Below are 13,631 nucleotides of genomic sequence, written 5' to 3'. Positions count from 1 at the left end.
TATTTTCCACCAGGTATGCAAATGTCAAGACACCTGACCGCCATGTGCGGACCCGGCTATACTTCACTTCAGTGAGTCATTACGTTTTCAACAGAAAAATTACCTTCCCCCTCATGTGTATGAGCGTAACTGAACAGATCATTTTAAATTTACCTTTGAATATTGTCTGGGGACTGGGTTCTTAGTCTTACAAAAAGAAAATTATCTTCATCTGTTGGGTGGTATAACTTAAACAATTTATCTTGCAGTTAGCCTCTTGATTAAATTCAGTTAATAAGAATGAAAAATTTGGTATGCTAACTCAAGATGAAAAGACCAGAGTACTTAATTTAAATTGTAATCATTCATTATCAGACATCATATATACATGCTTCTTAGTGATGTTTCACTTGTAATTCTGCTTACTTTATTGCACAGTACCAATTGACGCACTTACTTCTCAAAGACCTCTTTTGAGTTTCATTATGAATTTCTGGCGAGTCTGTTATGTACTTTACTTCATAGAAGGTTTCTTGTTACGAGTCTGTGTCAGAAAAATTATCAACTAAGCACATTTTATAGAACACATGTACAAATACCTTTCTCTTAGTGAATGCATCCAATCCAAACACTCTGAACTATCCAACTCTTTTGTTTCCTATTTGTGGATGTAATTGCTCTCTTAAATTAACTTCCCAGCTCTTTTGTTGTCATTATTTTTCTTGACAGGAATCACATATCCATTCCCTCATGAATGTTCTTCGTTTCTGTAACTTGGACGAATCTCTTCAAGGAGAAGAGAGTCTTGTTTGCCATAATGGTCTAGAGCGCTTACATAATACAAAGGAGCTGGACTATATGAGCTACATCGTGCTGAGGATGTTTGAGAACACAGAGGTAGTTCATTATATGCGTTTTCCAGTTAGTATTCCAATTTGTCACCGTCAGAATAAAAATATGGTTTCATACATTCTCCTCTTTCTAATATAACAACAACAACAAGCCATATTCTACTAAATGGGGTCAGCAACATGACAATTTCATCTGTCTAATACATATCTTAATTTATAAAAAAAAGAAAAAGGCACAAACATAGCAAAAGGAAGAGATCAGGTTGTTTGAAGCCTTTTGACCCCTTTGTTGAAGTTGAAATAAATGTTATTAGAGGACAAAGGGATGATAGCACAAATATAGGTGCAAGAGATCTTCTTTTGGTGTAAGCATGGAAAGGGAAGTCTTTAGATGGATGGTGGTGTATTCCTTGTTTTATTTTGATAATTAACTTTGAAATACATACAAGTTCATGCTTCTTCTCACAGTATGAGATTGTTGATATTGGCACAAGGAGACTTGTTATAGTTCTATTTGACCTGTATGAAAATTATTAAAGTTCTGTTCGGCTTTGAAAGGAGACTGATTAAAGTTCCATGTCCTATGCGAAAATTGGAATGCATGCGCGGTATGAATGATTGGAGACTTGGTATCATATTGTGCCCGAAGTTGTGGCATGAAAGGGACCCTTTGTCAAATGACTCGATTGGCTATCCAATTAAAAGCTATGATCCTTTTAATGGGATCTTCTTATGATACGTGGACATTCATATATTTGTCAGGAATTATGCTTTGCGCACACATGAATGCTGATATTTACATCAAACCATCTTTTGACTCTCTGACTGCAGATGGCTTTAGAAGATCCAAAAAGGTTTCGCATTGAGCTTACCTTCAGCCGTGGTGCTGACTTGTCCCCATTGGAGGTAATGATAACAAATACTGTAGTTTGTTGAGAAATCTACAGTGGGAAAGGTTTTGAATTTTGTTCATCTCATGGTACTGATATATATTTTGAAATTGAAATCCAATTGTGTGTCCGCTAAGCATCAAGACTCTTATGGTGCCACTCGCTGTGAAGTTTCTTATGAAACTTGCAGTTTCTTCGTACAACCTTAACCAGAAGCACTTTCTTTTGTTGTTTGGAGCTCACTGTTCAAAATACAAATATTTCCCATTTTTAAATTTGTGCCAGTGGTATTTTGTTTTCTTCTTGCAGTTTTTAAACTCATTACCCATTGCATTTCAATTCCATCCAGTGGTATGATAAAATTTTCTAACGTATCATGACGTGAGGAATATCAATAAACATACCAATTTGACATAGCAAGCGTGTTTTTCAAGGGACAATATATGTTGGGTTTTATGGTTGCAGAAGGAGGACAGCGAGGCTGTTTCATTACATCAAGAGCACACTCTTCCTATTATGGGTCCAGAAAGGCTGCAAGAAATAGGATCATATCTCACATTCAAAAAGATGGAGGAGATGATTCGCCCATTTGCTATGCCAGCAGAAGACTTTCCTCCCCCAGCAACACCTGCGGGATTCTCGGGCTATTTCTCCAAAAGTGTACTTGACCGCCTGGTAAATCTTTGGCCTTTTCATAAGCAAGTCCATCATTCTAATGGCAAGTAGCAAACTGCGGGATTCTCGGCCTGTTTCTCTAACATGTTGAATGGCCTATGCGAGCTTTGGCTCCTTTCCTTTGGGAAAAAAATTTTGGAATTAGCTAAAGTATCCATGGAAAATTAGAAATTAAAGTAGCCTTCCTTTCGTTATTTTTCTGTCGTGTTCTTTTCTTTTTTCTTTTTCTTATATCGATATGAATCATGCCATTCAAATCATTATCATTGGTTAATTAATTGATATTTAAAAAAGGCTTCATTTACTTCAGGACTTAAAATTATCATGCTCAGCTTTGATAAACATAGTAAATTAAATTGAAGTTGTTACATTAGAGATGACTACTTTAGGATATCCATTTCACTTTCAGATCCTCAGGTTAAATAAAAAAAGTCCTCAGGTTTATTACCCTGATTAGTTTTGGTGTTAAGTTACTGATTTTACAGAGAGGAAAATGTATCTTTTGCGTCCTTTTGAGTGCGGCCCTCCTCATATCTCTAGTTTTTGAGTGGTGTTGATCAACCAACTTGATCACATTTGGTCGGAGTGTTGACCATACAAAAAGCTCCGGCAAGAGTGACATTTTATGATTGAATCTGCCTATTTTGTTTGAACCCTTCCTGCACTTGTTACCTTTTTTTTTTTTTGTGTGAACAGCACTTGATTTCAATTGCGATAAATAATAAAGTGCATATAGATTATTGTTTTGTCTATATGCGTCCATTTTATTTCCTGATCTATCAGATGCATTTTGCAGCTAATAGTCAGTCAAATATGTTCAATTTATTCCGCTTTATACCCTACTAAATCAGAACTCAGAACAACCTAGCTCTGTTTGATTAGATCCTTTGTTTATGTTTCAAAGGAGTGTTGCACATTTTGTTCACCAGGTAAATATAAGTTGTTATATTGTTCCATTTGTACATATTAATATTCTAATTATACTTTTATTAATCAACCTCATCATACATTACTCAAGTTACCAGGATGTTATTAAAATTATAAGGGTAAAAGTAAAATATTATTTGATATTCTAATTATATGTTTTATTGTTTTAATCAGCTTTTATTTTTAAGGAAGAATTGCTTATAAATCCCTAGTTGAAACAAAAATTATACCCAAGGACCAATTGTAATTGAAGGATCAAACGGAATATTTTATTCATAAAACATTCTGCACAATTGACCAAAATGCCTCTTTGTATTAATTAAAAAAATTTAAAAAAAAGCACAAAATTTGGCCATTGGAGCTCCAGCCCCTTCTTTAGCAAGTGATGGTGTGCTTGTTGGAGCTTTGGGTGGCTAGTGAAAGGTCATTGGAAAAAGTCAATACCCCTTGATTACATGTAATTATCAAAGATCACATGGACACTCATTATTAGAAAGTGCAAGGGTTTTGGCTTAGGTGCAAGGTATAAGAAAATTGGCTTTGAATGTAAGGGTTTTGGCTTAAAGTGCAAGGTGTAAGTGGATTGGCTTGGAGTGCAAGGGTTTTAATTTGGGGTGCAAGAGTTTTGACTTGGCATGTAAGGTGCAAAGGTTTTGCTCAGGGTGCAAGGGTTCTGATTTAAGGTGGTGTGCTCTCTCTGTGTTTTTTTCTATGGAATTAGTTTCACTTTTCATGTAATTTTTGCTCAAACATGTTTGTGAATCTCTTCATAGATTTGTTTTACATGGAATCAATAGTTGTCTCCATAGAATTTAAGGACACTTGACAGTGGCGTGCTCTCCATGCATTTGTTTTACATGGAATCCATTACATCTTTTGTGCATTTTTTGCTCAGGCATGTTCACATTCTCTCCATAAATTGTTTTATATGAAATCAATGATCGTTTTCATGGAATTTAGAGACACTGACAGTAGTGTGGTCTCTATGTTTGTTCTACATGGAATCTGTTGGATCTTACATGCAATTTTTGTACACTAATTTACGTGCCCTTTTGTATATTCAAATTATATGTAATTGTTTATAATTATCATGAAATATAGAATCATTGTTATGAGCATACACTTTGTTTGTTAAAATTACATATAATTGTGTATAATTATCATGTAATTGTTTATAATTACATCTAATTATTGATAGTTATCATGAAAGATTGGGAACACTCACAATAAGTTTTCTCTTTTTTAAGTATTGTACGCTATATAGCAAGTTGTATTAGCTTGTAAATAATGCGGATTCAATAATGAAACATAGAGGATAGCTGAATGTCCCTGAAAAAGAAGTAAATGTGAAGAGGGAGAATAAACAATAATTACTTCAATGAAAAAAACATTAATTCCTATGGTTTTTGTCTGTCTTCTTGCCATGTATGAACAAAATTATAAACAAAAAGCATAGGACACCCCATATTAAAAATATACCATAGGGGTAAGAACATCATTCGCATATTAAACATTATCCTATCCTATATAAAAAACAAATAAGGGAAAATAGCCATAAGTATATTTCAAAATACAATCACAATTTCATTTAATCTTTCAGGAGAATCCCTAGATTAGCGTTTCCTTATAGCTCACTTGAGTTATAATATGTACGCAAAAGCTTTTTGACTTGAACTTAATTTTTTCTCCTCTTCAGACAAAACCTTATACTTCATTACAGGATGCTTCAAAGTAATGGGTTTCTAAATTGCTGAAAATCTGGGTATTTGTAAAAGTCAGGTCTCTTGAGATGCACATCACCGATAGATCTTGACACTTGCACGACCAAAAATCAGCTTCCGTATTCAGCTTATTTTTTAAGAACTCCTAAATACATGCAAGGAAATATTTATTTTCACATTGACAACCAAGTCAACAATCAGAAGAACAAGGAGTGATCACAGCCCTCCTAAAAAGTTTAAAATCAGGTGATCTTGACTAAAGGTCTATCAAGGTTTTAATTTGAGTCTAAATGACAGGATAGCCAACTTCTACAGTACATGGTACTAGAAGGCTAGAACTATACCAAGTACACAATAACTTCATAATCATAGAAATAAGTTTAAAAGGCAAGATTGGAAGAAAAAGTTATTAAAAAAATGTGCTTGTTTGGCTTAAGCATTGTAATTATGAGCATTAACAAAATGAGATGCAAGTGACATGTATATCACCTTCCATTTTTTTAATATCTTTTATGGATATATATATCACATACACATAGTTTAGAGTGTTTTACACCATCTTTATTTCCATAGTTGGATTAATAGGCTGCAAAACCACTCACATAACATTAACTACAAGTGTTTCACTAACCACTCCATTATAGGAGGTATTTTGTGGATTGATATTGAACAAGCACAATCTTGAAGTGTCAGAACTTAATGCTCTTACGGCAAAGAACATAAGCAGCCCACCACATAAATAAAATGATTTATGACTCGCTTCTTTTGCGGGTTTAGCAAGCTCAATCATGTAAAGTCACTTAAAAAGTAAACAAAAAGCTCTTAAGTAAAAGAGGTGTCAACAGATAACAAAGGTCTTGGCACAGAAAATTAACCTCGGTTTCCAAGGTTGATTGGACCAATGTTTTCCCCTTCCATGAGATTGATAAGACCATCAACCTTGTAGATTTCAAGCATTGTACTTTAGTCGGATCAGCAATGGTAACACAAGATAACAAAACACAATGAAAAAAAAAATTACATTACAAACATACCATATCAGAGACATAGCAGAAACTGTGAGTTTTGTGTCCCTTGGGGGATTGTCAATGGTTCTCCACTATAAGAAATAGATTATATGAGAAGTGAAAGCAAGCAAACACCATGCCGATCAAACACATCATTCATACTTTTATAAAGCCTTAAATTATTAACATTACAGTTAGAAAAATTTATGGACTATTGAGCATAAGCATATCAATGTTCTCTTGAAATATATGATAAACAAGCCATGCAAAAACATTAACAATGGATCTAACCTCAAAACATCATAAGCGTCAGGCACTTACCAAAGTGCTTTGGGCAATAAAAAGTTGATAATATCCTTACGGGTTTGACAAAACATTCTTAGTTTCAAACACTATTTAATACATAATCATGCAAAGCACATACCTAGGAGCATCTCACACCATTAGGCTGAAACTTAATTAGGGAAAAAAAAGGTTTCCTATCTTTTGTTTTTTTTTGGTATGTTGGGAAAGGACCTAACACAAAGAGGACATGTATTCAAATGATTTCGACTTATATTTATTAATGAATGCCATGTTCGTCTACTTGAATTGTAGTTTTAATGATAAACCCTGTTAAAGTAGATAGAGATGTAAGATTCAGTTCTATGCCTTATAACAAACTCTGCTAAATTATGACAATCATAAAAACTATAGCAGCTCATTTTATAAAACATAGATACAAGTTTGGATTAAGTTAAGTACTTACCAATAAGGTTAACATTGCCCCAATAGCTTTTTGGTTGTGGGTGTACAAGAGGATCCTTGTATAATTTTGAAGTAGAGATAAGCAAAATACTGCCCCATAAAATAACAATCTTGTTGAAACCAGCTAATGATATCAATTAAGACTATCAAATGAAGAAATAAGAATAAAATCTCCAAACCATGCTCCCACTCTCTTTGCAAGGCCAAACATGTTCAATGTTCTAATAGCATTTGGCTTTATTGTCTATAAGGTTTTCTTGTTGGATTTTTCTCAAGATAAACTAGATAGATAGAACTTTCAAACCAATGATAATGGTATAAAGGGAATTTCTACTCTAAATTGAAGATTAAAGTACAGTGATAATTACAATAAGATAGCAAGTGAGGACGTTGAAGGGAAATCACCTAGAACTCGAAACTAGAAATCACCAAAAAATTTAAAGGTCTTTGTTGTTGACAATGAAGGGAAATTGTTACTGTCATAGGAGGTCATTGTCGTCGTCACTATCATGAGGTTGAGATCAATGAGGAGGTTACTGTTACTGTCATTAAAGAAAGGAGGAAGTCAGATTGAAGAGGATGGTCAAAGATGGGTTGAAAATGATGGTTTGATGCCACCGTCATCCTAATCAGTTTTCCTTCCCTTCCTTGCCATTGCACCGGCCATCCCCCGATTGCTCCACTTCCCAGTCCTTCTTAACCTCGTCCGATCAAATTCTCACTCACACCGCCAATTGCTCCTTCGTCAACACCCTTTGTCACAGCCACGCTCTGTGGTTCTCCGATTAGAGATGGTCTTGAACAAGCAATCTTTTTTTTTTTTCAATTTTATTGGTTTAAACAAAAGTGCATTTCAATTATTTGCTTAGATTGTTTAATGAATAATATTTAATTTATTAAATACAAAAATATTTAATATTTTAATAATATTTATTAAATTTTATTTTAATAAGCTTTTAATGTATAGCGCTCTTAAAAAAAGACTTTAAGGTACCTAACATTCTTAAAAAAAGAATTTAAATACAAATTAACACTAAAAGATGTGGTTAAAGTCTTATTTGTCATCATGCGCCCACATGCCTTATTAGCAAAAAATGTCAAAGTTAATGGCTAATTAATAGAAGGGGCTTTTTTGCTCCTCAAAAACATATTTTAAAGAAAAAATTACCCTATTTATCAGTACGGGGTGCCCATTGTTCTTTGAAAAAGTTCAAAGGTAAAAATACATCTTAATTTAAAAAAAAAGCTGAATAATTAAAATAATATAAAATTATTGATTTAAAAAAAAACATAAAAAGCTATTAGTTGGAATATTTTAAAAAAATTAATTAATATTTGACCTTTAGAAGAAGTATTATTTATATTTATATTTTGTAAGAAATTAAATCAAATGATTACTAAAAATAAAACAAAAACTTGAAATCAATGCAAATCCAATATACATATATTCCCTTGCACCCTTTATATTAGATGCCTTTTAAAAATAGGAAGAATTGGTGAAAAAGATTAAGTTAAAAGAGAAATTATGTCCAATGATCAAGTTGAAATTAAAAACTTAACTAATATTAAAAATATAGATAAGTTCCTACCCATATGAAAAGCATAATGATGTGGGCATTTTCTTAGAGAATATTTACAAATTATTTATAGAATGTGTAAAAAATAATTTGTAAATTTTGAATGAATATTTATAAGTAATAATATTCAAATATTTAATATTTTAACAATATTTATTACATTTTATTTTAACAAGATTTCAAGATATCCATTTTATTTAATGTTCAGCAGAAAATAAAAAAAATAACAACCAATAGAAGGGTTTTTTGCACCACAGAAAGAGTTTAGGAATAAAATTACACCACTTATCAATATAAGGTACCCAACACTCCTCCAAAAAAAGTTCAAAAATAAAAATATACTTTATGTCTCGTTTGGTATGTCGGAAATGATTTTAATGAAAATGGAAATGGATATGGAAGTGGGAATAGATATAAGTTTCAAAAATATGTTTGGTATGTCTATAGAATTGAGAAATTATATTTATTTAATGTCAATATTTAAAATATAAAAGGACTAAAATGCTCTCATCTTAAAAAATTGGTCCAACCATGAAATCAAAGATGAACAGAGACAAACAAGCAACCATTAGAGGAAAATTGATAACCACAAAAAACAATCAAATTCCATAAATCATAAGCCTCATGGAATTTGATTACTATAATGGATAGGAGATTTGTGGAGGCCTGTGACTTGGTTGCTCAAAGCCTCAAACTCAGAAATCAAATCTGGATTGAAGAAGGTTACGAGAGCGATTTGAGAAGGGTCAGAGTGGTGGTCGAGGTTAAAGCTTTGAGCTTTAAAACTGGAGCAGGCATAGGGAGAGTCACCTTTAAGCATCAAAAATGGAGAAGAGGCAAAGGTCATCTATTTTGAAAAGAGGCAATGAAGCTCGACAACTCTCCAACATTGTCGTCATCTTCATTGTACTTGGAAGTTGATGAAATAGAGTCTTTGAGCTTTGATTCTTTGACAGTGTCTAAGGTTCGATAAGATTAGCCATGGTGTCGACCAAATCAAGCGTCGACCAGATCGTTGCCTTCAAGCACTAGATCAAAAATCAAGAAGGAGAAAGGGAGGGAGTGAAGGGCGGTGCAAGACGAGTGCTGGTGAAGACCAATGTTGATGGTGTCATTATTGTTGGATGTGAGACGAGCGCCGGCGAAAATGGTGATGGGGTGGCTAAGGATGTTGAAAATTTGGGTAGGATTGTTGAAGGTGGGTGGGCAAATTTGTCTTAAAATTTCATTAATAGTACAATTCCGTGGAACCCATATCATTTCCATGGGTCTTCTCATAGAATTCAATTCAACCAATTTTGATGGAATTGAATTCTACATAGAAGCCAAATTCATGCAAACCAAACATTTTTTTCAATTCCATATCCATTTTCAATTCTATGCTCTAAAATCCAGTATACCAAACAGGACCTTAACCTTTTTTTTTATTATTATTATGATTAGTGAAGTATTTTATTTTTATAAAGACAATCATTGCCTAGAAAAAATTTGTAACTTATTCATATAAAATCGACCTTAATGTGTTAAATAAAAAAATAAAGGACCTTAATATGATTTTTACTTGCCTCATAATAAATGTAAGTAAAATGTGATTAATCTATTTTCATCTGTCCTCGTGAACTTCTCAATTCCTAACAAGTAAATATTATTATCTTTATAAATCTAGCTCCAAATGATTTTTAAAAAAGAAAAGGAAATTATACCGAGAAAAAAGCCCTTCTTAGTTTCTTATTAAAAAAACATCAGTTTCAACTTTCTAGGGAATCATATTGTAAAAAGGATCAGATGACACACATTTTTTCATGCGACCTATCACATAAAGCAGGAGAAATATGAGATCTCGTGTGGCAATTAAGATATCACTCCACCAAACGACTCTGGATTTAATAAACAGGGACAATCAGAATTATGTAAAGCAACGGCAATCACGAGATTCAATCCCCTGCCGTGGTCGTCGTAAACGTCCCCAGAGCAGAAGCATTCTATCAAGCTCATGCCTTCTCTTAAAATAGAAGTTCATATTCATACTTTAATTGAAATATGTGGGGAAAAACATTACATAGCCTTTAACGGGGCGGAACCAAGCAGAGTTCAAGCGGCTGTGAGTTTCTCAACCTTCCTCTCAAGCTCCTCCTTCTTGGCACCAACCACCCTCTCCATCTCCTTCCCCTTCTTCCACAACACAAACGTCGGCATCGCCTGCACATTGAATTCCCGCGCCACGTCCTGATTTTGCGTATCACAAGCAGACATTTGTGAGCATTGAGCAACAAAAATTGAGATTATTTGCTCTGAGTTTAGAGAAGTAAGTAACTAACAGAGAGCTCGTCCACATCGATCTTGACGAATCCAACATCGGAGAACTTGTCGGCCATGGCGTGGATCGCCGGCTCTATGAATTTACATGGCCCGCACCACGATGCTGAGAAATCTATCACGATCTTCCCTCAATCAATTAACCAAATCCAGTGGATCAGGAAAAAAAAATTCAGATCTCGAAACGACATATTATAATTCCGGCCAAAAAAACTAATAAACAAGAAAGCGAGAGGAATAGATATGAGATTGAAAGAGGGGAGGGGAAGGGGACGGCAGATATAAAAATTCAGTACAAGCTTATCGGAATCTTTGACTTCATTGAAATGGAGCTGCCATCGCGCGGAAGAGTGAAACTGCTCGACCCGAGAATTCTCCGGCGCCGAGGATGAAGCATCTGCAGAGGGTGCGCCTCCCATAAGGCTAGAGATGATTGATCCCATGCTTTCCTTTCGGTCCTTGAAATCAAGCCAAGACTCTTTTCGATGTGCTGAGAGTGCCGACGACTGAATGCAACTGCTTTTCCATGCTATTCTTCTTTGGCTCTATTTTTTATAGCGTAGATATTAAAGTTAATAGCGAATCTTCTTTTGTTACTCAGAAAAGACTATGCGGGGCAAAGCTGGTTTTACACTAGCAGAGATTCAGCCTTGAAAGGCAAAGTTAATAGCGAATCTTCTATCTTGTGAATTTTCAGGTGCGTTACCCACTGCCAGCCACATTAAAAAAGAATATAATATCTATTATTTCTTTTTTGATAATAATCATATCTATTACTTCTGAAATCATATCATATTCCTATTTCACAGATATTTTAGATAGCGATTCACTTCCCTTTTTTTTTTTAATAGATGATCCACTTCCTTAGAAAATATTAAATTAGGTATGTATCACATCTATTACCTCCTCCATTTAAAAATATAAATATTTTTAATTAAATTATATTTTTTAATAAAGTAATTATTTTTTTTAAACTAACCTTATCTTTTCATATTGACTCTTATTAAATATTTTACTAAATATAAAGTTATTATTAATAAGGACACTTTTTAAAAAAAGACAATGATTATACTTAAAAAACTAAAAATACTTTATATTTTTGAGCATTTAATTCTTTAAAAAATATTTTATATTTTTTAACAGAAAAAGTATTTAAGAATCAATTGTTCTTTCTTCCTGTGCACATATATATATATATATGTATGTATTGGTGAGAATTTCTTGCATATATATTAGATAGCGATCCACTTTCTTTGGAAAATATTGGAAAAATCTTGGAAATTAAAATGTACAGTTTTTTTGGCTTAAGAATAATACTAATTTTCATTAAATTAAATTTGTAATATATCCTAAATTTATTTTTTATTTATTTTTGTTTGTTTTGGATCAAAATGAAAATCTAATTGTTGGCAAAAAATGGAAATTTGATTTAATAAATAAAAATTTAAAGGCTAAAATGCATAAACTTCACTTAAATTTTGAAATAGTTGTATATGACTTTCTTATCTTTAAACATTTAAAATTAACTTCCTTAACTTTTAATTTTAATTTTCAAGGTCTTCTACCATTAATTAATTGTGTTATGTTTTTAATAGAGTTTGTTGTGTCAAATTAAGAAAAACCACATAGAAACTTACTTGTTTAAATATTTAATTTTCTATTGGTTTTATTTATTTTTTTTGGTTATCAATGATACGTAATTTTCTTATTAAAGGATTCCTTTTTATTAATGGCAGTTTTTAGATATTTTTTTCACTTGTTTAATATAAAAATATATTTTAATGATAAAGAATAATAAAATTATATTTTTTTCTCTTAAATTGTCTTAACAATGAATAAGAACAAAGTCGCTTAATTAAAAAATTGAGAACGCCATCATATGTGTTAAAAATAAAAATTATATTTTTTCCTTTCTTAAATTATGTTAAAAATTAACAAAATTATTTTTTTATATCATATGCCATGTGTATTTTATTAATATGACATGTCAAACTTCTATTAATAATATAACAAAGTTAATTAGCTATATGAGATTTTGAAAAACAAAATAAAAGATTAAGAAAGTTAATTTAAAATGTTTAAAGGTGAGGAAACTATATACAAATGTCTCAAAATTTAAGAGCTTATGCATTTTAACCAAATTGAAAAAAGTACTTTAACATTTAATTGTTAGTATCTTGTGAAAAACATTAAAATGACTTAAATCATACCGTTATTTTGGGCCTGCCTAATGTAGAGTAGCAAATGCAAACGCTGCGATGCAAAAGAATTAAGATATCTGCATAAATATTAAGTTAGGATAAAAGGGTAACTTTCAGTCTAATTTTTTTAAATTATCCATTTATTCTTTGAATTTTAAACAAAAAAAATTATAAGGATTTAATTATTTCGATTCAATAAATAGTAAATTATAAAGATTAAGTAGTTTCAAATTGAAAAACTATAAAAATTAGATTGTTTTGAATTAATATTTAAAAAATAAATCAATAATTAAGGAAGAATTTAATAACTAAATATTATATTTTCTTTATGGTATGTTTGGATTGATGAGGATTTGAATTTAAATTTGAATCAAATTTTTCATTTGGATAAATAAAAATTTATGAATTTGCATTGGGTTCAAATCCATTTCAAATCCATTTTAAATTTTCTCTACATCATAGTTATTTGAAATTATAATCATTTCAAACATTTTATTTTCTTCACATTTTTCACTATTAATACTTCTATAACTCTTGTATTTTTTCTCATCTCTTGTCAATTAAAAATAAAAATAAAAGTTAAGGGTCATTTTTGCCCCTTAACTTTATTTGAATGGTCACTAAGTACTTTAAACTCAACTATGAATCAATTCTATCCCTCAACATTAAATATTTTATCCCTCATCATCATGTCATTTACTCATCGTCTATTTACTTTTAGTAGCCCCATATTCAAATCT

At 31.9% G+C, this 13,631-nt stretch overlaps 3 protein-coding genes across 12 annotated transcripts in view; 1 reads left to right on the top strand and 2 right to left on the bottom strand.

Moving 5' to 3' along the window:
• Window positions 1-2,591, top strand: part of LOC129320178 (inositol hexakisphosphate and diphosphoinositol-pentakisphosphate kinase VIP2-like) — a 32,492-nt gene extending 29,901 nt beyond the window's left edge. For all 9 annotated transcript variants that reach the window (XM_054965472.1, XM_054965463.1, XM_054965456.1 and 6 more), the window contains 4 exons: window positions 14-71; window positions 709-876; window positions 1,662-1,736; window positions 2,186-2,591. In XM_054965472.1, coding sequence (XP_054821447.1) covers window positions 14-71; window positions 709-876; window positions 1,662-1,736; window positions 2,186-2,446 — 562 coding nt within the window. In that variant the 3' untranslated portion in view covers window positions 2,447-2,591. The remainder of the gene's footprint in view (window positions 1-13; window positions 72-708; window positions 877-1,661; window positions 1,737-2,185) is intronic.
• On the bottom strand, window positions 2,380-10,240 carry LOC129320224 (uncharacterized). Of its 2 annotated transcripts, none has more exons than XM_054965552.1 (5): window positions 10,169-10,240; window positions 6,799-6,887; window positions 6,078-6,142; window positions 5,919-5,982; window positions 2,380-2,514 (listed from the first exon to the last, which is right to left on the bottom strand). In XM_054965552.1, exons 1-5 carry the CDS (start codon window positions 10,176-10,178, stop codon window positions 2,428-2,430), a joined length of 315 nt encoding a protein of 104 aa, XP_054821527.1. In that variant the 5' UTR covers window positions 10,179-10,240; the 3' UTR covers window positions 2,380-2,427. The 2 variants fall into 2 exon arrangements, with proteins under 2 accessions (XP_054821527.1, XP_054821519.1); XM_054965544.1 differs by lacking the exon at window positions 2,380-2,514 and adding an exon at window positions 4,884-5,188.
• Window positions 10,234-11,284, bottom strand: LOC129320217 (thioredoxin H2). Its single transcript, XM_054965530.1, has 3 exons — window positions 10,987-11,284; window positions 10,693-10,815; window positions 10,234-10,600 (listed from the first exon to the last, which is right to left on the bottom strand). The coding sequence occupies exons 1-3, from the start codon at window positions 11,131-11,133 to the stop codon at window positions 10,466-10,468; spliced, it is 405 nt and encodes a 134-aa protein (XP_054821505.1). The 5' UTR covers window positions 11,134-11,284; the 3' UTR covers window positions 10,234-10,465.
• Between the last annotated feature and the right edge of the window lie 2,347 nt (window positions 11,285-13,631).

This window comes from Prosopis cineraria, unplaced genomic scaffold (genome assembly GCF_029017545.1).
Source record: "Prosopis cineraria cultivar Desert tree isolate PC_DT_omini unplaced genomic scaffold, ASM2901754v1 PC1, whole genome shotgun sequence".
In the NCBI taxonomy this organism is placed as follows: Eukaryota; Viridiplantae; Streptophyta; class Magnoliopsida; order Fabales; family Fabaceae; genus Prosopis; species Prosopis cineraria.
The sequence above is the reverse complement of the archived record's forward strand: the minus strand, read 5'-3'. Positions and strand labels throughout refer to the sequence as shown.